This window comes from Pseudopipra pipra, chromosome W, assembly GCF_036250125.1.
Source record: "Pseudopipra pipra isolate bDixPip1 chromosome W, bDixPip1.hap1, whole genome shotgun sequence".
Classification (NCBI taxonomy): Eukaryota; Metazoa; Chordata; class Aves; order Passeriformes; family Pipridae; genus Pseudopipra; species Pseudopipra pipra.
In genome coordinates, this window is record NC_087580.1 from 25,024,147 (window position 1) to 25,043,610 (window position 19,464).

General features: G+C 51.8%; 2 protein-coding genes and 1 long non-coding RNA gene across 3 annotated transcripts in view; 2 read left to right on the top strand and 1 right to left on the bottom strand.

Moving 5' to 3' along the window:
• The window catches only part of LOC135405723 (uncharacterized), a 267,008-nt gene that overhangs the window by 101,076 nt on the left and 146,468 nt on the right, over window positions 1-19,464 (top strand). The gene's annotated exons all lie outside the window — the stretch shown is intronic.
• Window positions 7,526-8,152, bottom strand: LOC135406392 (olfactory receptor 14J1-like). The gene has a single exon (XM_064640791.1). It carries the CDS (start codon window positions 8,150-8,152, stop codon window positions 7,526-7,528), a length of 627 nt encoding a protein of 208 aa, XP_064496861.1.
• Window positions 18,034-19,005, top strand: LOC135406393 (olfactory receptor 14A16-like). Its single transcript, XM_064640792.1, has one exon. It carries the CDS (start codon window positions 18,034-18,036, stop codon window positions 19,003-19,005), a length of 972 nt encoding a protein of 323 aa, XP_064496862.1.

Below are 19,464 nucleotides of genomic sequence, written 5' to 3' on the forward strand. Positions count from 1 at the left end.
AAATATACAAATGAGGAGTCATCCTTTGTGTGCATTTAAACAAAATAAAAGTTTGTGCAGAAAGATATTTGTCAAACATCCTCCCTGTGTTAGTTTGTACATGAGGAATCACAATCTCTGAGTGTAAGAAAGGACACAAATGCTTTTTTCCAGATTCTTCCTCAAGACCTCCCCTGAAGCTGGAGGACATTTCCATATTTGGAAATGTGGAGAGGAAAAGAGTCCCCGCACTGCCAGGGAGCACCTGAACTGGATCTGTTCAGAGCTGCTCTCTTTGCACTCCCACCCTCTCCTTTCCTGTCCGTGCCCAAGGCCTGAGTGCTCTGGCAGCTCAGTCACTGTCCTGCTGTGGGTCAGGCCTGTGAGCACAGGCAGGGACAGGCCCTGGGCACTGCTGGGACAGGGCTGGGCTCCACAACAGCAGTTCCAGCAGCAAAGGGGTTCCCCTCCAGGCACTTCCTGAAGGCTGAGGTCTTTTCCTAACACTGGTATGGAGAAGTCCCTGGATTCCTTTTGTTCCATGAAGTTCCCCAGTGTCACAATGGCCTCTCGATTCCATGAAATTCCACAGTAGCCCGGGGTTTCTATGTTTCCAAGAGCCCCTGCAGTGCCACAATGGCCTCCGGATTCCATGGGTTTCTGCAGTGTCACAATGTCCCCTTTATTTCATCAGGTTGCCCACTGTCCCTGGGTTCCTTTGGCTCCCTGGGGCCCTGGAGTGTCCCAGTGGCCTCTTGATTCCAAGGGTTTCCCCAACGTCACAATGGCCCCATAATTCCATGAGGTTCTGCAGTTTCACAGTGGCTCCTTGATTCCATGAGGTTGCAGCATGTTATCACAAAGCTGAGCCCATCCTGATGAAAGTTCTGAGGAGGTTGGGAGGAACTGGGACAAAAGGGAAGGAAAACTGGGGAAGGAAAGAGGGGCTTGATCAACAGAGAGGAAGGATTTTGATGAGGTAAAACCAGGTTCAGGTAATGCTGAGGGTGCTGAAACACTGACTGTGCAAACACTCCTGGTAGGCCTTTACTCTCTTTGTAACCTGAAGCCCCAACACTACCTAAAAGTGCTGCCCCTCCCATGGAAAGGAATCCACTGCCCTAATTCCAAGCCAGAAAAAGCCCAATCCCAGAACTCCAGACTCTTATTTGTACTCCAGTGCCCACCCCATTCCCAAACCTTTATTACCAGTATGAAAAGCCAAGCTTTAATCCTGACCTAGCCCAAAAAGCTCTTCCCCTAATCTTGAACTGCCAGCAGAACAACAAACCTCCCAAAGTTTTGCCTAATCCCAACTCTGAGCTCTAAACCCCAAGCCCTGAACATTAAGCACCCCCACAGCCCTTGGGAGCAGGGCAAGGACCTGGAGAGCCCAGAGCAGGCCCAGGGGGTTGGCAGAGGAATGGGAGGTGACCTGGATCTGCTCAGCTCTGCAGTGACCCCCAGGAGAAGGGCCTGGGCTCTGGCAGGGATGTCCTGTGGGACAGGGGCTCAGGATCCAAGGTAATAAGGCCAAGTGCACATGGCAACAGCCAGAGCTGGTGCAGAGACATCAGGGAGGGTCTAGAAATGCTGCTGGGAGGGGGTGGGAAGGCAGGAGGGGTGTGTGCAGCCTGCAAGGCCAGAGCAGCAGCAGGGCCAGGGCAGGACAGCCTGCAGGAGAGATGGCCAAGGGCTCTGGCAGGGCTGCAAGGCCCAAAGGCACCCAGGCCTTTGTCCCCTTGCCTCTGGCAGCTGCCTCTGCCCCTCAGGCCACCACAACCAACTTTCCTGGCAGGTTCTGCCCTTGGTTTCTGCCTCGTCCCTCCCTCAGGAGCCTGGCAGGGGTTGCCCAGTTTTGGGCCTTTGTTGTTCCTCCCCCTCCCATCCGAGTGCCCCCAAACAGCCCTGAGCCAGCCGGGAGGGACAGGATCTGCTGGGCCAGGGCCTGGGGCTCAGGCCTTGGCCTTTGTGCTCCACAAAACCAAGGCAGGCTTTGCTCAGCATTGCAGGGGCCTGCCCAGAGCCTTTGTCTGCCTGCACTCCTGGCCTCCAAGGAGCTGCTCCAAGGAGTCCCTGGGGAGGCTTTGGCAGTGCCTGCCCTCAGTGGGGCCCAGCAATGCTTCAAGGCACTTGGAGTTTGGCTTCTGACTTCTTGAGCAGCTGCTTCAATCTTCTCTCAGTACCTCAGGATCATGGGCTGGGCTGCAAACACACCGTGGGGCTCATTAAATTCCAGAAATCCCTCAGGATCTCTTTGTCTTCCTTTAATTGTCTTCAAGGCAATTTCAAAACAAGTCTTCAAAGTTTGTACTTTTTTTGTTTTAATTCAATTATGGCTATTTTTAAGTTCAGACAAGAGGTGATAAAGGTGTTCTCCAAGTGATCTTGATGCTGAGTGTCTCCTCAGGAGATCCAGACAGACCCTGTATGATCCACCTTGCTCCTCACCCCCCAACCTCAGCAGTTCTGACATGGCCCATCTTGGACTGACAGCTGATGCAACTCCAAACACACTGTGGGACCCATTAAAACATTGAAAAACAAATTATTTTCCTTTCTTTTAATTGTCTTCAAGTCATCAAGATTTCTACTGCTAATTGGAGTTGTTTTGTAGTTTAGCTAAGGAGGAAGATTTTAAAGTGGACATCACGAAAAAAAATATATTTTTTGATGAAAGAGAATGATTTACACAGAGTCTTGGGTCAGGGTGCAAAGGATTTGGATCCAAAGACAAGGGGGCAAAAGACATTAGTAGTACTTATTCATTGAACAATTGAACAATTATCAAGTGATTCAATAGTATTTGCTAACAATTTTAACAGTGACTGAATTATAGATTCCCAATAACAACATTCCCACCACAGTCAATTCACACCCACACCCAGGCAGAGATGTGTGGACACATCAAGAGCTGGGTGTGGAAAGGTCCCTCTCCCAAATTCTCCTGGTTGTCAGGGAAACACTCCCACAAATCCCTTTGTGTTTGCCAACAGACAAGGGTCACAGCTGGAGGAGTGTTTGTTGAGGGGCATCAGAATTGTCCTGGGCACCAGCGCCGGTCTTTGGAGTGTTGCAAACTGGAGGGTTCCCGAGCTGGGAGAGGCTGCCAGAGGTGTCCCACTGAGAGGGAGGTGCTGGGGAGCTGCCAGGGCCTCCCTCAGCCCTGCTGGTTGTGGGCTCCCAAGGTGACTGGCTTTAGTTATCTGCTGAATTTCCATCCTGGTGTCAGTAATGACTGGAGTTTCCAAACTATTTGGGAATTGTATCCAAACTGTTCCATTTGGGCTGTGATTCAGGCAGGGAATATTTCAAGGCTTTCATGGGATGACTGATTACCCTGTGATCCCTAGCTGTTCCACTCTGGATTGTTCCCATCTTTATCATCCAGGAGCACCTGGTCTAGTGCAAGGACACTTCACCACACCCTTGGTCCAGTCCAGGGACACTTCACCACACCCTGGTCCAGTCCAGGGGCTCTTCATTGCTCAGCTGGTTTGGTCAAGGCTTGTCAGGAGCTCCTGAGATCATACCTATAAGAAGGATGGGCACAGACTTAGTTGTAATAAGACAAGTGATAATGGTTTTCAACTAAAAAAGAGCAGATTTGAACTAGATATAAGGAAGAATATTTTTATACTGAGGGTGGTGAAACACTGGCACAGGTTGCCCAGAGAGGTCATAGAAGCCCCACCCTTGGAAACATTCAAGGCCAGTTTAGAAAGGGCTCTGAGCAACCTGATCTAGTTGAACGTGAACCTGTTCACTGTGGGGGAGTTGGACTACATGTCCTATAAAGGTCCCATCTGATTCAAACTATTTAGGATTCTATAGTTCTTTCCTACAGAGCCAAGGCTGACAGGGATCACCCAGGTTTCAGACCCAGCTGAGCATCCCCTTTGATGGCCCATCTGGCAGCTCTGCTAAAAAGCTTCTGTAAAGAACCTTCAGACCTAAAGGAGCTTTTGTGCTGGGCTCAGCTGTGGCTCTCAGGGCTGGGGGGTTGGCTTTTGGCTGCCAGGTGCCCACCAAGGCTCTCCCACTCCTCCTCCTTCTCCACTCCCCTTGGTGCCTGCAGGGTTGTTTCTCCCCCATTTCTCTCACTCCTCTCTGGGTCCCAGCACCCTGGATTTTATCCTTTCTCCAAAGGGTTATCACAGAGGTGCCTCTGGAATTGCTTTTTGGCTCAGCTTTGGGCACTGACTGGTCCATTTTGGAGCCACCTGAAACTGGCTCTCTCTGACACAGAGTCAACTCTTGATCTCCTCTTCCCTAAGGGAAACCTGCAGCCCCCTCCCTGCTACCAAACCTGATGCACAGGGTCATTCAAGTGCCCAGGAATACAGGGTGTCATTGATCCCCTTATTCCTCAGGCTGGTTAAACAAGACTTTGTCCTCTTCCTGTCCCTGACTGCAGGTTCTTTCTGTCAGAGTAGAGCTGTGCTGGACCTCAGCTGTGCTTTGCTCCAGAGCCTGCTGGGGTGGGGGCAGATGGCAATGGCAGAGGGACTGAGGTGCCCCAAGGAGAGCAAACCCTGCTGTCCCCAGGGCCAGGGTGACACAGAGCTGGGCTGGGCAGCCTGGCAGGACAGGGCTTTGCTGCCTGGGGGGTCTCTGCCATTGTGGAGGGCCTGGAGGCTTCAGGTGACTCTGGTCTGCAGGAAGGACAAGGTGCTGATGGAAATGTCCTTGGCTTTGGACATCCTGTGATCCAGGAACACTGTGAAAATCACTGGTCTGTTCCTTGGCTGCAGCCAAGGGTTATCAAGCATTGGAACAGAATGTCCAGGGAAGTGGTTGAGTCACCACAGAATCATAGAATTGTTAAGGTCGGAAAAGACCTCTGAGATCATGGAGTCCAACCATTAACCCAACACTGGCATCTTCACCACTAAACCGTGTCCCCAAGTGCCACAGCTCCATGTTTTTTGAACACTTCCAGGGATGGTGACTGTGAGACCCCAGGTTTGAACTACAAGCTCAGCAAAGTGGTTTTACGCTGAAAATATAAAATGCACCAAAAATTTCCAGCCTCCAATTATTTGAAAAGGGCCTTCAGTTCTTTTAATACCTTGAGAGAGACCGCAAGGGAGAAGACACTGCACACATTTTCTCAGGAGGTCAAAAAACACACTTTTACTGGCAAACTTCAGAAAATAAGGGAGCTTGGCAAAAGGTTCTAGGGCAACATTCAACCAGAATAGAGCATTCCCCAAAGCACTGACTGATCACAGGCCAACCCATCCAAATCAGCTGGATGGTTTATTGACAATGTGTCCCGAGGGGCGGCACCTCCGATGCCATAGAAACCCCTCCCCTGGATTAGGAAACCTTTGGAATTCAGGAGCTGTTTCAGTGGAGCATGAAAATGAACAGCAATTTTCCTAAAGCCCAGACCCCAGCAGAACAAAGCCAGGCCCCCTCAGTGGCAGAGCAAAGGTCCCCCATCCCTGTGTCCCTGTGGCCGCTGAGGCGGCAGCGCAGGCCCGAGGCGGTGCCGGGTCCCGGTGCAGCCGGGGCAGAGCGGCGGCTGCGCGAGCGGCAACCCCGGCGGTGAGTGCGGCAGCCCCGTGGGAGCGGCGGCTCCGGGCACAGACGCCGGCGGCAGCCGCTGTGGCTCCTGGAACCGAGTGGCCATTGGGACACTGCAGGGCCTCCTGGAATCCAGGGGCCGGTGGGACACTGGGGAGCCTCTTGGAGCCAAGGGAACCCTGGGATGTTTTGGAACATCCTAGAATCAAGGAACCATTGTGACACTGTGGGGCCTCAAGGAACCAAAGGAACCCTGAGAGCTTTTGCAACCTCATGGAATCAAGGGGCCATTTCTGGCAGGATGCTCTGCTCTGATAATACCTAAAAAATTGTCAGAGAATGCAAACAATGCACACTCTCTGTGATGAGTTACTGCTGGTGTCAAGGTGCTGTTTTTAATGTTGAATTATGCTAAACCCAAAATGCTTCATGAAACTTCAAACACACATCCTGCTTTCTGAAGCAAGATTTGACAGATAAGCTGCTCCCTGGCCTGCAAATATGTCTGGCAGTCAAACCCTTGATAACTATAAAAGCCCCGTCCAACTGTCATGGGGCAGATTCTTCCACAGACTTCCTTGATGTGTGTGGAGCTTCTCCCATGAAGCAGGGACAGCTCTTCATGGTCATTCCCCAGGGGTTAAGTGAAAGAGAGAGAACTACCCCCTGTCGTTGTGGGGTGAGTTACCTCAGTCTCTGCTTCAGGATTGTTTCTTTTTGCTGGCTTTGATCCAATTAATAGAATGACTTTGATAGACTGCACTGTCCTATCTTACACTATACTGCTAGGAGTTTTTGGCTTTTATACTGTGCAGGAAATAATTCTGATTGAGGTCTTCCGTCTGTTCACTTGTCTGGTAAATTTTCTGTTCATTTGTCATAATAAATCATTCATTTTATAGAAATATTTCCGATTTGTCATCACAAAAACCTGGAGGACAAAGTGATTGAATCACACCTCTATAATTCCTTCAATATAACCCAAACTCTGAGCCTGAGATTGGATCCAGCCACCCCCAGGCTCCTCTCTGAGAAGGAATTTAGAAAGCGAGTGGGTCCTTTCTGCACCTCGTAGCTCAACGAGACGGCTTCTGCCATCAACTTTGTCTAAGCCTTCCACCCCCCCAGCCCCAAGCCGTGACACATGGGCATGTCTTGTGCATGCAGTGCAAACATGGACTCCTGAGCTGGTCATCTGCTGTCCCTCCTTGGAGGGAAGAACAAGCCCAATGGCCTGGGGTGAGAGGCCAGTGCTGGGAGCGGCGCTGGCTGTGCCAGGGCACTGCTGGGTGCCCCCACCCTGAGCACTCCCACCCTTGTGCTGGTCACTGCTGTTTTCCTCTGCAGGGCGTTGTGTTGGGCACATCCTGGAGAGCAAAGTGGAAAGCAGATGGAAGCTTTGAGGCCCTGGCCTGAGGAGATGCCCCTGCAGGATGGCAGTGCTGCTGCAGAGGTCAGCTCTGTGCCAGCAGTGCCCGTGGCTGTCCCTGCCTGCAGTCCCTGGACAGTCCTGCAGCAGGACTGGCACCGACTGCCAGAGCACTGAGGCCTCCAACAACACAGGGCTCTGCAGGACAGTGTGGAAGGGAAGGGAGAGGAGGCCATGGAGGAGAAGGGCTGCTGCTCCCTGGCAGTGCTGCTCTGCTGGGACTCTTTTCTGGCCCAGCTCTGCACAGAGGCACCGACCCTGCAGCTGCAGAGAAGTCAGAGAGGAAAGATGTCAGGCAAACAAGTTGATGCAGAGTTCTTTATTTGGTTTAAGCACCCAGTGAGTACAATTGCCAATTTGTACAGCCTGTGGGCCAGGGTAGAAAGGCAAACACTGAATTGAAAATGGTGTTTATGTATATATAAATATATATATACAAATATATATATAATCTTTATATCTATAATTATAGATATAAAGATTTTTTGGTGTGAACAAATTCCCACAAAAATAACACCCCTACCAAGAGCAAAAAATAGAGAAGATATGGTGGGCCTTTAATGAAGTCCATAACAGGATTGGCCTTTAATGATGCCCATAACATGCAGAAGAAAGAAAGTTTGTTGCTTCTGAAAAACACCCAGTTATGAGTTTCCTCAGGGCATCCTTGAGCTCCTGGTTCCTCAGGCTGTAGATGAAGGGGTTCAGTGTTGGAGGAACCACCGAGTATAGAACTGACACCACCAGATCCAGGGATGGGGAGGAGATGGAGGGGGGCTTCAGGTAGGCAAAGAATAAGGTGCTGATAAACAGGGAGAGCACGGTCAGGTGAGGGAGGCACATGGAAAAGGCTTTGTGCCGTCCCTGCTGAGAGGGGATCCTCAGCACAGCCCTGAAGATCTGCACATAGGAGAAAACAATGAAAATGAAACAACCAAATATTAAAAAGAAACTAACCACAATAAGCCCAAGTTCCCTGAGGTAGCCTGAGTGTGAGCAGGAGAGCTTGAGGATGTGTGGGAGTTCACAGAAGAACTGGCCCAGGGCATTGCCCTGGCACAGGGGCAGGGAAAATGTATTGGCTGTGTGCAGCAGAGCACTGAGAAACCCAGTGGCCCAGGCAGCTGCTGCCATGTGGGCACAAGCTCTGCTGCCCAGGATGGTCCCATAGTGCAGGGGTTTGCAGATGGCAACGTAGCGGTCGTAGCACATGATGGTGAGGAGGGAAAACTCTGCTGCAAATAAGAATATGAGGAGAAAAACCTGTGCAGCACATCCTGCATAGGAGATGGTTGTGGTGTTCTGGAGGGAATTGTGCATGGCTTTGGGGACAGTGGTGCAGATGCAGCCCAGGTCTGTGAGGGAGAGGTTGAGCAGGAAGAAGCCCATGGGGGTGTGCAGGTGGTGGTCACAGGCTATGGTGCTGAGGATGAGGCCGTTGGCCAGGAGGGCAGCCAGGGAGATGGCCAGGAAGATCCAGAAGTGCAGGAGCTGTAGCTCCCTCCTGTCTGCGAATGCCAGGAGGAGGAACTGGGGCATGGAGCTGCTGTTGGACATTTGCTGCTTCTTAGCACAGGGACGCTACTCAGAAAAGGAAGCCACAGGGTAAAGTTTAGACAGACGCCTCTGACAATATCACTCCAGATTTCAATACAATTCATTTAAGGATTAAATCAATTTTTTCTCTCTAATATGTGCTGGCAGAGGGCTGTGTGTGGCAGGAGCTCTTGCCATGTGTTGCCAAGTAGTTCAACGTGTTTCCAGGCCAGCACTGTAGTTGTGCTGGACAGAGTAGGACAGGAGCCCTCCTGCAGAGAAGCCAAGGGCTGGGACAGGAGAGTGCCCACCCCCAAGGGAAGGCTCAGCACTGCCCAGGATCCTGCCCAGGCAGAGCTGGGCCTTGCTGGGGGAAGCTCCAAACCCAGCAGCGCAGGCCCAACAGAGAGGGCAGGGTCCCGCAGGGGAGATGTTCTCCAGGCAGAGGCAGCTCCTTGCCCAGCACACAGTGCCCAGCAGAGCTGCAGGGAAGGCCCCCCAGAGCTGTCTGAAAGCCCCCTCCCCCAGGCCTTGGGGGCACTTGCCCCCCACTCCCTGCCCAGGGCTTTGCTGCCTGGAGCTGTCCCTGCCAGCAGCTGCTTCCCTGGGCTCAGAGCTGGACACTGCCAGTGCTACCAGAGCCCATCCCAGCCCTGGGGGCTCAGCTCTGCCCTGCAGAGCCCTCCCAGCAGCACAGGGCACTGCCCAGGGGCATCTCTGCCTGGGCAGGCTCTGATGGCAATGTCAGAGCAACCCTGAGGAGGCTGAACAAGTGACACTGATGTGTCTATTAGACAGTTTTGATGTCTAATACTCTCAGGTTCAATCCCCTCTAATCTAACAGAGTTCAAGTTTCAGTGTCTCCTCCTGTGCTCAGAGATTAATTTCCTTGTCACAGTCAGCACCCAGACAACCCAGAGTATAACACTGAAAGAACTGGTTCATTCTCTTTAGGGTACCCCCTGTCTGTCTGTGCCTTTTGCAAATACCTTCTGGGAAATTTGCTGCTTTGGTCTTGAGCTGTGACCAGCCCTCATCCCTGCAGCCCACTTTGGAGATCAGATCGACTCTGCCCTGCTCTGCCCTCCCAGGAGCTGTTCCTTCCCCACAGCCCTTCTCCCTCAGCCCCGTGGCAGCTCCTTGGCCGGGCTGAGAGCTGACCCTGGCAGGCAGCAGAGTCCCTGCCCCAGCACACAGAGCCCTGGGGGCAGGACCCTGCTCTGCACCACAGCCCTGGGCACCCCTGGCTGCACCCCCACCTTCCCACCCCACAGCCAGCCCTGCCACAGGGAACCTTCTGGCCCTGGGCCTCTGATGGGGCAGCAGCAAGTCCTGCTCTGCAGCAGCTTCTCCTGCTGCACCCCAGCAAATCCAGCAGAGCCATCCTGACAGCTCCTGCCACTGGGGGCATTTGGCAGCTGGGAGAGGCACTTGCAGGAACTCACCTGCACTGCTCTGCAGCCACAGCCTGACCATGGCAAAGGGCTGGCAAGGTTCCTGCCCTGAGCAGCTCTGCCCTGTCCTCCCACCCCAGGATCCTTTGAACCTCCTACTCCCTTCTCCTCTCTGCCCTTGCTGCCTGCAGCTCCTGCCCTGCTCTGCCATATGGCCACTTCCTCTGCACTGCAGCAACTGGGAGAGTCCTGCTGAAAGATCCTGGAAGCTGTGGGATGTGGCAGCTTTAGGAGATGCCTCCAGGAAGGCAAGCTGAACTTTCCTACAGCCAGAGAATTCTTCATTCAAATCCTGGGAAGGTTTCCCCCCCAGTGAGAGCTCAGTCACCTCCCAGCCCAGGCTGCCTCTCATCTCTCTGCCTTCTCTCCTGTGCCCTGGGTGCTGCAGGCAGTGCCCTCAGCCCTGCTGGGCTGTGCAGAGGAGCTGCTCCTGGGCAGAGCTGTCTCTTTGAAGCTCTTCTTGGTTGCCAGGAGCTCCCTGTGTGCCAGGAGCCTGGCCCAGCTCAGCAGCACAGCAACAGCCCCAGCCAGCCCTTTCTCTGCCCCTCTGGGCTCCCTCCAGCTGTCCCTAGGGCTCCAGGGAAACCTGCTGGCACACAGCTGAAGGAAATAATGATGTGCCTTCTCTCACTTGGGCACAGACACTTCTTTTAGCAGGGTCATTTCTCCAAACAGACACAGAGTTCAAGAGGCCCCTTTTCATGTCCCATCATTAGACAGGAAACCCAGACAGTGCCCAGGAGGGATCTCCTTCACCTGCACTGAGGGAAGGGACTCAGCTGAGTCAACAGAGGTGTCTCCTTGTGGCTCTGCAGCCCTGGGGCCAGAAGGACACTCAGCTCCCTCCACAACCCCCATGGGCTGGGATTCCTCCTGCCCCACTTTGGTGGGCCCAAAACAGGCACCTGCAGGTGACTCCTTGTCCCAGCTCCCCTGGCAATGAATGAAGACCAAAGCCAGGAGTGACCTGCTGGGACACAAACCCCTGGTTCCTTCTGAGGGGCCAGAGGTGACTGAGATTCCTGCTGGGAACTGCAGGCTCCAATGGAGCAGTGTCTCGGGACAGGGCAGCAGCTGTGGGATCTTCTTGGAGGCTGCTAGGACATTGCTTTGGCCAACTTCAGTGGCAGAAGGGGCCCACACGTAGGACAGGGGAACCTGTCACTGTTCCTTCTGTCCAGGGCAGCCCCTAGAGGTGTTCAGGTGACCAAATGGAGTCAGGTGGCACAGGGAGAGAGGTCTCTCTCCTGTTCTTTAGCAGGGTATTTTCTATATGTCCTTGGAGTACGATGGCCATTGTCTCATGGACATCCCTTCACTGCTGAACCTAATTCAGGGCAGCTGAGCCTGGATTGAACAGCCAAAGAGGGGCCTGTAGTGCCAGGGGAGGTGCCAGGGCTCTGCAGCACAAGTGCAGCAGCTGCCATGGACAGCACAGGGCCTGTGCAGGAACCCCGTCCCCATTCCCAGCAGTTGTGGGACAGGCACCACCCAGGGCTTCTCAGACACATTGGGGGCCTTTGGGGCAGGGAGTGAATCCCAGCCCTGCAGGGACACAAAGGCTGTCCCTTCTCTGCCCAGCCAAGGCCGGGCCAGGCACGAGTCCAAAGCACATCAGCCCAGGCTGTCCACACTTGTTTCCTCCCTCTGCTGGCTCTTCTCTCCCCCAGCATTTCAGCAGCACGTGCTGATCTCCTCAGGGATCAGGCCTGGGATTTTCACCCTGGGCCTGAGTCCCAGCACATCCACCCCCAAGGCCATTTGTCAGCAAAGCCTCTGCACAGCCCAGCTCTCGGGGCTTTCAGAGCAGCTTTCCCCACTGCAAGTCTGTTCTTACCCCGGTGCCCCCACTGAGGGGCTGCAGCCAGGCAGGCCCCAATGCCCTGCGTGTGGGGCACAGGCAGGAGGAGCTGCAGCCCCAAGTCTCTCTTCATTCCACTTGCAGGCAATACCAGCCCAGGCCTGCTGAGACAGTTCCCAGGTTGCAGGGCTGTGATGGGTTGGGAGAGAAGGTCAAGGAGACACAGGAGAGAAAGAGCAGGAGAGAGGTGTCCTTAGTGGGAAGGAACTTCTTGGACCTGTGAAGATGCTTTAGGAGATGAAGAAATTGGGTGAACTTTTGTGGGTGAGGGTGAGAGGAGAGACTGGTTTGGTTGACCTTGTGGAGTGAGACAGAGCCCATTCAAGTTGGCTTTGATAACCCTGGAATTCACTGGAAAGGCACCACGACAGGATGCAAAGAGTCCCAGAGGTTTCTGCAGAGTCTTGTGAAGACAGCCCTTGGGACACAGGCCTTTAGAGCACAGCTGCTCTAAAGGTTGGTGGACAACAGGGAGGCTCATCTGCATCTGCTTCTCTCCAAGAGGAACCAAGAGGTTACCATAGTAACTGCCCATAGCAATGGAAATGTCTGATGGTTGCCATGGTAACTGAGTGTAACAACGGAAATGTATGCTGGTTGCTATGGTAACCGACCATTGTAATGGGAATGTATGATGGTTGCCATGGTATTTGACTGTACCAGTGAGAGTTATGATGGTTGCCACGGTAACTGATAGTATCAATGAGAATGTATGATGGTTGCCATGGTAACTGACTGTACCAGTGGGAAGTATGATGGTCCCTATGGTAACTGACTGTAGCAACGGGAATGTATCCTTGTTACCACGGTAGCCAACCATAGGAATGTAACCTTATGATGGTTGCCATGGTAATTGAGCATAGCAATGCGAATCTATGATGGTTGCCATGGTAACAAACCGTAACAATGGAAATGTGTGATGGTTGCCATGGTGATTGTAGCAACAGGAATGATTGATGCTTGCCATGGTAACCAACCGTAGCAATGGGAATGCGTCATGGTTGCCATGGTAACTGACCATGGCAATGACAATGTATGCTGGTTGCCATGGTAACAGACTGTACCAAAGGAAAATATGATGGTTGCCATGGTAACTGACCATAGCAACTTGAATGCATGATGGTTATCATAGTAACCGACCATAGAAGCCGGAATGTATGATGGTTACAATGGTAAACGACCGTAGCAGTGGGAAGTATGATGGTTACCATGGTAACTGACTGTAGAAACGGGAATGTATGCTGGTTGCCATGGTAACCGACCATAGCAGTAAGAATGCATGATGGTTGCCATGGTAAGTGACTGTAGAAAGAAAAATGTATGCTCGTTGCCATGGTAACCAACCATAGCAATAGGAGTGTATGATGGTTGCCATGGTAACCGATTGTAGCAACAGGAATCTATGATGGTTGCCATAGTAACTGGCCATAGCAATGGGACTGCATGATGGTTTCCATGGTAACTGACCTTTGCAGTGGGAAATATGTGATGCGTGCCATGGTAACTGACCATAGCAATAAGACTGTATGATGGTTGCCATGGTAACTGACTGTACCAGCGGGAAGTATTATCGTTCCTGTGGTAACTGACCGTAGCAATGGAAATGTATGCTGGTTGCCATGGTAACCAACCATAGCAATAAGAATGTATGATGGTTGCCATGGTAACTGACCCTAGCAACTGGAATGTGTGATGGTTGCCATGGTAACAGACCAAAGCAATGGAACTGTTTGATGGTTGCCATGGTAACTGACTGTAGCAAGGGGAATGTGTGACGTTTGCCATGGTAACTGACCCTAGCAACTGGAATGAATGATGGTTGCCATGGTAACTGACCCTAGCAACTGGAATGAATGATGGTTGCCATGGTAACAGACCATAGCAATGGGAATGTAAGATGGTTGCCATGGTATCTGACCATAGCAGTGGGAAGTATGATGTTTGCCATGGTAACTGACTGTAGCAATGGGAATGAATGATGGTTGCCATGGTAACTAACCATAGCAACGACAGAGTATGCCGGTTGCCATGGTAACAGACTGTACCAGTTGAAAGTATGTTGGTTACCATGGTAACTGACCATAGCAACGAGAATGTATGTTAGTTGCCATGGTAAACGACCATAGCAAAGTGACTGTATGATGGTTGCCATGGTAACCGAACATAGCAATGACAATGTATGATGGTTGCCATGGTAACCTACTGTAGCAATGGGAATGTATGGTGGTTCTTATAGTAACTGACCGTGGGAATGGGAATGTATGCTGGTTGCCATAGTAACTGACCGCAGCAGTGGGAGCTATGATGATTGCCATGGTAACTGACCATAGGAATGGGAATGAATGATGGTTGCCATGGTAACCGACTGTAGCAATGGGAATTTATGATGTTGCCATGGTAACTGGCAGTAGGAACGGGAATGTATGATGGTTACCATGGTAACTGACCATAGAAACTGGATTTCAGATGTTTGCCATGCTAACTGATTGTAGCAATGCTGCTGTATGATGGTTGCCATGGTAACTGATTGTAGCATTGGTCCTTATGATGGTTGCCATGGCAACCGACCACAGCAATGGGGATGTGTGATGGTTGCCACAGTAACCGACCGTAACAGTGGGAATGTATGGTGGTTTCCGTGGTAACTGACCATAGCAACAGGAATGTATGATGGTTTCCGTGGTAACTGACCGTAGCAATTGGATTGTGTGCTGGTTGCCATAGTGACCGACTGTAGCAACACGACTGTATGATGGTTGCCATGGTAAATGACAGTAGCAAGGGGACTGTATGATCGTTGCCAGGGTAACTGACCGTAGAAATGGCAATGTATGATGTTTGCTATGGTAACTGACAGTAGGAATAGGAATGTATGATGGTTGCCATTGTAACTGACCATAGCAATGGGAATGTGTGATGGTTGCCATGGTACCTGTGTGTAGCAATGGGAATGTATGATATTTGTTATGGTAACTGACCGTAGAAACAAGAATGTATGGTGTTTGCCATGGTAACTGACTGTAGGAATGGGAATGTGTGACGGTTGCCATGGTAACCGATTGTACCAGTGTGAAGTATGATGGTTGCTGTAGTAATTGACGGTAAAAACGGGAAAGTATGATAGTTGCCAAGGTAACTGACTGTACCAATGGCAGTATATGATGGTTGCCGTGGTAACTGACCATGGCAATGAGACTGTATGCTGGTTCCCATGGTAACCAACCATACCAGTGGGAATGTATGATCGTTGCCACGGTAACTGACTGTAGGAATGGGAATGTGTGATGGTTGCCACGGTAACTGACCTTAGCAATGGGAATGTATGGTAGTTGCTGTGGTAACTGACCGTGGCAATGAGAATATATGCTGTTTGCCATGGTAACTGACCATAGCAGTGGGAAGTATGTTGTTTGCCACAGTAAATGACTGTAGCAATTATGGTTGCCATGGTAACCGACCATAGCAATGACAATGTATTATGGCTGCCATGGTAACTGACTGTGGCAATGGCAATGTATTCTATTTGCCATGGTAACTGACCATAGCAATGGGAATGCATGCTGGTTGTCATGGCAACTGTGATTTACTTAGGCTTTGAGCACAATATTTTCATCTGCAAAAAGATTAATGAGTGCCCAGAGATCTCCCAAGATGGGCTTTAAAGCTCTCAAGCACATGAGCACTAAACAGGGGCTAAGGAGCTGTGGCCTCAATGGTGTGGAGACTGAGGACAGTACAGGACAGCCCTGAGAGGGCTTGAAGGGAGGATTTAGAGATGGTGGATCCTTTTGTCAGAGCAGAAAAGAGCATGAGAAAGAAAGAATTAATGCCAAGTGCAGCTGGGGAGGTCCTGAGTGGACATGAGGAAAAAGGAATTTCACTCCATGGAAAACACTGGGCTGGAACACGTCACCCAGGAGTCTGGATGAGCCCAAGGCTTTGTGTGTCCAGGAAGAGCCAGGGAGGACACAGAGATGTCAGTGCAGGAAGGTGCCAGCCAGGTGGGGCAGCCGGGGGGATGACGACAGCCTGCAGGGAAAGGGGCAGGGCATGGACACCGTAGGACAGCCTGGGCTGGAGAGGAGACAGGGATGGGGAGAAGCTGAAAGGCCCTGACAGAGCCACCTTCTGCAGGCCTTTGGCCAGGGCTGCTGTCTGTGCCCCTGATGCCAGGAGGAGGGGAGTGGCCCTTGCAACCCTGGGGCCTCATGGCCTCCTTGTCCCTGCTCAGCAGCCTGGCAGGTGCCACCCCATGGTCCTGCCCTTGGCATTGCACATCCCACATCCCTGTGCCCCAGGAAGAGCCCTGAGGAATGAGGCAGGGACAGGATCTGCCTTCCCAGGGGCTGGGGGTCAGACCGTGGCCCGTTGGATTAAGGAAAGAAGTCAAGGTTTATTCAGCATCAGAGCCACCTTTGCCTTGCTTGTCCATCCTTGTCATCACTGTCTGCAGTTTCCTGCTCTAACAGGAACCTGGGGACACCTTCTCAGTTGTGTCCCTCAGTGAGACTCATTAGCACTACAAGAAACTTCAGTGTTTCAATCTCACTTTGACTTCTTGAAAAGTTGTTTGAACTTCCTCTCAGGGACTGAGTCTCATGTAAACAACACCTAACCCCCCTGAGGGTGATGAAATGCTTGGGGCTGTTGCTGTGCTGCTGAGCTGGGCTGGGCTCCTGGCACACAGGGAGCTCCTGGCAACCAAGAGAAGGTTCAAAGAGACAACTCTGCCCAGGAGCAGCTCCTCTGCACAGCCCAGCAGGGCTGAGGGCACTGCCAGGGCAGCTCAGGGACACCAGCAGGGCACAGACACAGCTTCAAGGGGCTCAGCACTGGCAGGAGGGCTGAGAGCTCCCTGCAGGAGGAATCTTGGCAGGGCGGCACACGGTGAGTCTGTGGCTGCAGGGCAGTGCAGGGGCAGCTCCTGGAGGCATCTCCTAAAGCTGGCCCAGCCCCAGCTGATGGGATGGGTGAGAAGGGGCTGTTTTGGGGCACTTTGGAAGAGCTGTGAAGCCGGGGGTGCAGCCAGGGGTGCCCAGGGCTGTGGGGCAGAGCAGGGTCCTGCAGCCCAGGGTGCTGTGCTGGGCAGGAATTCAGCCGGCCCAGGGAGCTGCTGCCAGGGCTGGGGCAGAAGGGCTGTGGGCAAGGAGCAACCCCTGGAAGGGCAGGGAAGGACTCTTAACCTTTTTAGAATAGGCTGCAGGTTGTGAGGGCTGCTCACAGCTCCAGGTCATTACAGAACATTTCTCAGAGGAGTTTTAAGAAAGCACAGCAAGTCATGGGATACGTGACAATGTAAGATCCTGTTCTTTCCATCTTCAAATATGTGTTTTCTGGGTGGGAAATTGGTCATAAAAATTAATCTCACAGTTCAGGAGGAGGCACTGAAATGCCAAATCTATTCCTCTTAGAGGAGAAGAGACCAGGCAGTAGCAGAAATCCCCACACCTGTGTATTACATGTAGCTCTGGGTCAATTTTCCAGCCTCCTCAGAGTTGTTCTGACGTTGCCATCAGAGCCTGCACATCCAGAGATTCCCCTGGGCAATGCTGTATTGCTGGGCTGGAACAGAGAAGATTTAACAAAGCTGCCCTTTTAAACAGTGCTGCCCTGCACTCATCAGACTGTAGGTATTTGGGTTTATTAAAAATTAATTTGCATGTGAAGTTATGTTCAGGCAGGACGAGGGAAAGCACAGGGCAGATGGGAACAGACGGAGGGACAGTGCAGCTCTCCTGGCTCTGCACTAAGCTACAGAGAGCTGAGCTTTTTGTCCTCTCCTGTTTAAAGTCTTGTTACATTTTGTATCATAAAAATGAGGATTTGTACTCCTGACAAGAACAGGTACCAGATGAAACCATCAAAAATAATAAACACAGATAACATTATTTTAAGGGCATGCTAAGCCTTCCCACTTAAGCCCACAATGCTCCATGTCTTGAGAGTGGAGACTGAACTTTTCCCTTAAAGGTGGATGATGCCTGACATCCCTTGGGAGGGTTTGATGCTGTGGCAGAGCAGCTCCATGTCCCCACTGGGGCAGGGGAAAACTGAGCCCTTGGCAGCACATGAGCAGAGCTCCTGTTCCTCACAGCACCCTCAGCACAAACAAGGGAAAGGAAAAGCCTTTTAGTTCGGGGATTTATGTGAGACATAAAGTGTCTTTGCTTAGAGGAGTCTGTCTTAACTTCTCCCTGTCCTTTCATGTTTCTGAGTAGCGTCCCTGTGCTGGGAAGCAGCAAATGGCCAACAGCAGCTCCATGCCCCAGTTCCTCCTCCTGGCATTCGCAGACAGGCGGGAGCTGCAGCTCCTGCACTTCTGGCTCTTCCTGGCCATCTCCCTGGCTGCCCTCCTGGCCAACGGCCTCATCCTCAGCGCCGTAGCCTGTGACCACCACCTGCACACCCCCATGGGCTTCTTCCTGCTCAACCTCTCCCTCACAGACCTGGGCTGCATCTGCACCACTGTCCCCAAAGCCATGCACAATTCCCTCCAGAACACCACAACCATCTCTTACATGGGATGTGCTGCACAGGTCTTTCTGCTTGTCTTCTTGCTTTCAACAGAGTTTTCCCTCCTCACCATCATGTGCTACGACCGCTACGTTGCCATCTGCAAACCCCTGCACTACAGGACCATCCTGGGCAGCAGAGCTTGTGCCCACATGGCAGCAGCTGCCTGGGCCACTGGGTTTCTCAGTGCTCTGCTGCACACAGCCAATACATTTTCCCTGCCCCTGTGCCAGGGCAATGCCCTGGGCCAGTTCTTCTGTGAAATCCCACACATCCTCAAGCTCTCCTGCTCACACTCAGGCTACCTCAGGGAACTTGGGCTTATTGTGGTTATTGGCTGTTTAATGTTTGGTTGTTTTGTTTTCATTGTGTTCTCCTATGTGCAGATCTTCAGGGCTGTGCTGAGGATCCCCTCTCAGCAGGGACGGCACAAAGCCTTTTCCACCTGCCTCCCTCACCTGGCCGTGGTCTCCCTGTTTATTAGCACCTCATTCTTTGCCTACCTGAAGCCCCCCTCCATCTCCTCCCCATCCCTGGATCTAGTGGTGTCAGTTCTGTACTCAGTGGTGCCTCCAGCACTGAACCCCCTCATCTACAGCCTGAGGAATCAGGAGATCAAGGATGCCCTGAGGAAACTCATAACTGGGTGTTTTTCAGAAGCAATAAACTCTCCTTCTTCTGCATGTTATGTTCCTCATTAAAGGCCAGTCCTGTTATGAACTTCATTTAAGGCCCACCATATCTTCTTTGATTTTTTTGCTCCTGATAGGAGTGTTATTTTTGTGAGAATTTGTTCACACCAAAAATTCTTTATATCTATAAATATATCTAAAAGGATATATGTTTCTATCTTTATATATATAAACACCATTTTCAATTCAGTGTTTTCTTTTCTACTCTGGCCCACAGGCTGTACAAATTGGCAATTGTACTCACTGTGTGCTTAAATACCAAATAAAGAACTCTGCCTTGACTTGTTTACCTGACATCTTTCCTCTCTGACTTCTCTGCAGCTGCAGGGTCGGTGCCTCTGTGCAGAGCTGGGCCAGAAAAGAGTCCCAGCAGAGCAGCACTGCCAGAGAGCAGCAGCCCTTCTCCTCCATGGCCTCCTCTCCCTTCCCTTCCACACTGTCCTTCAGAGCCCTGTGTTGTTGGAGGCC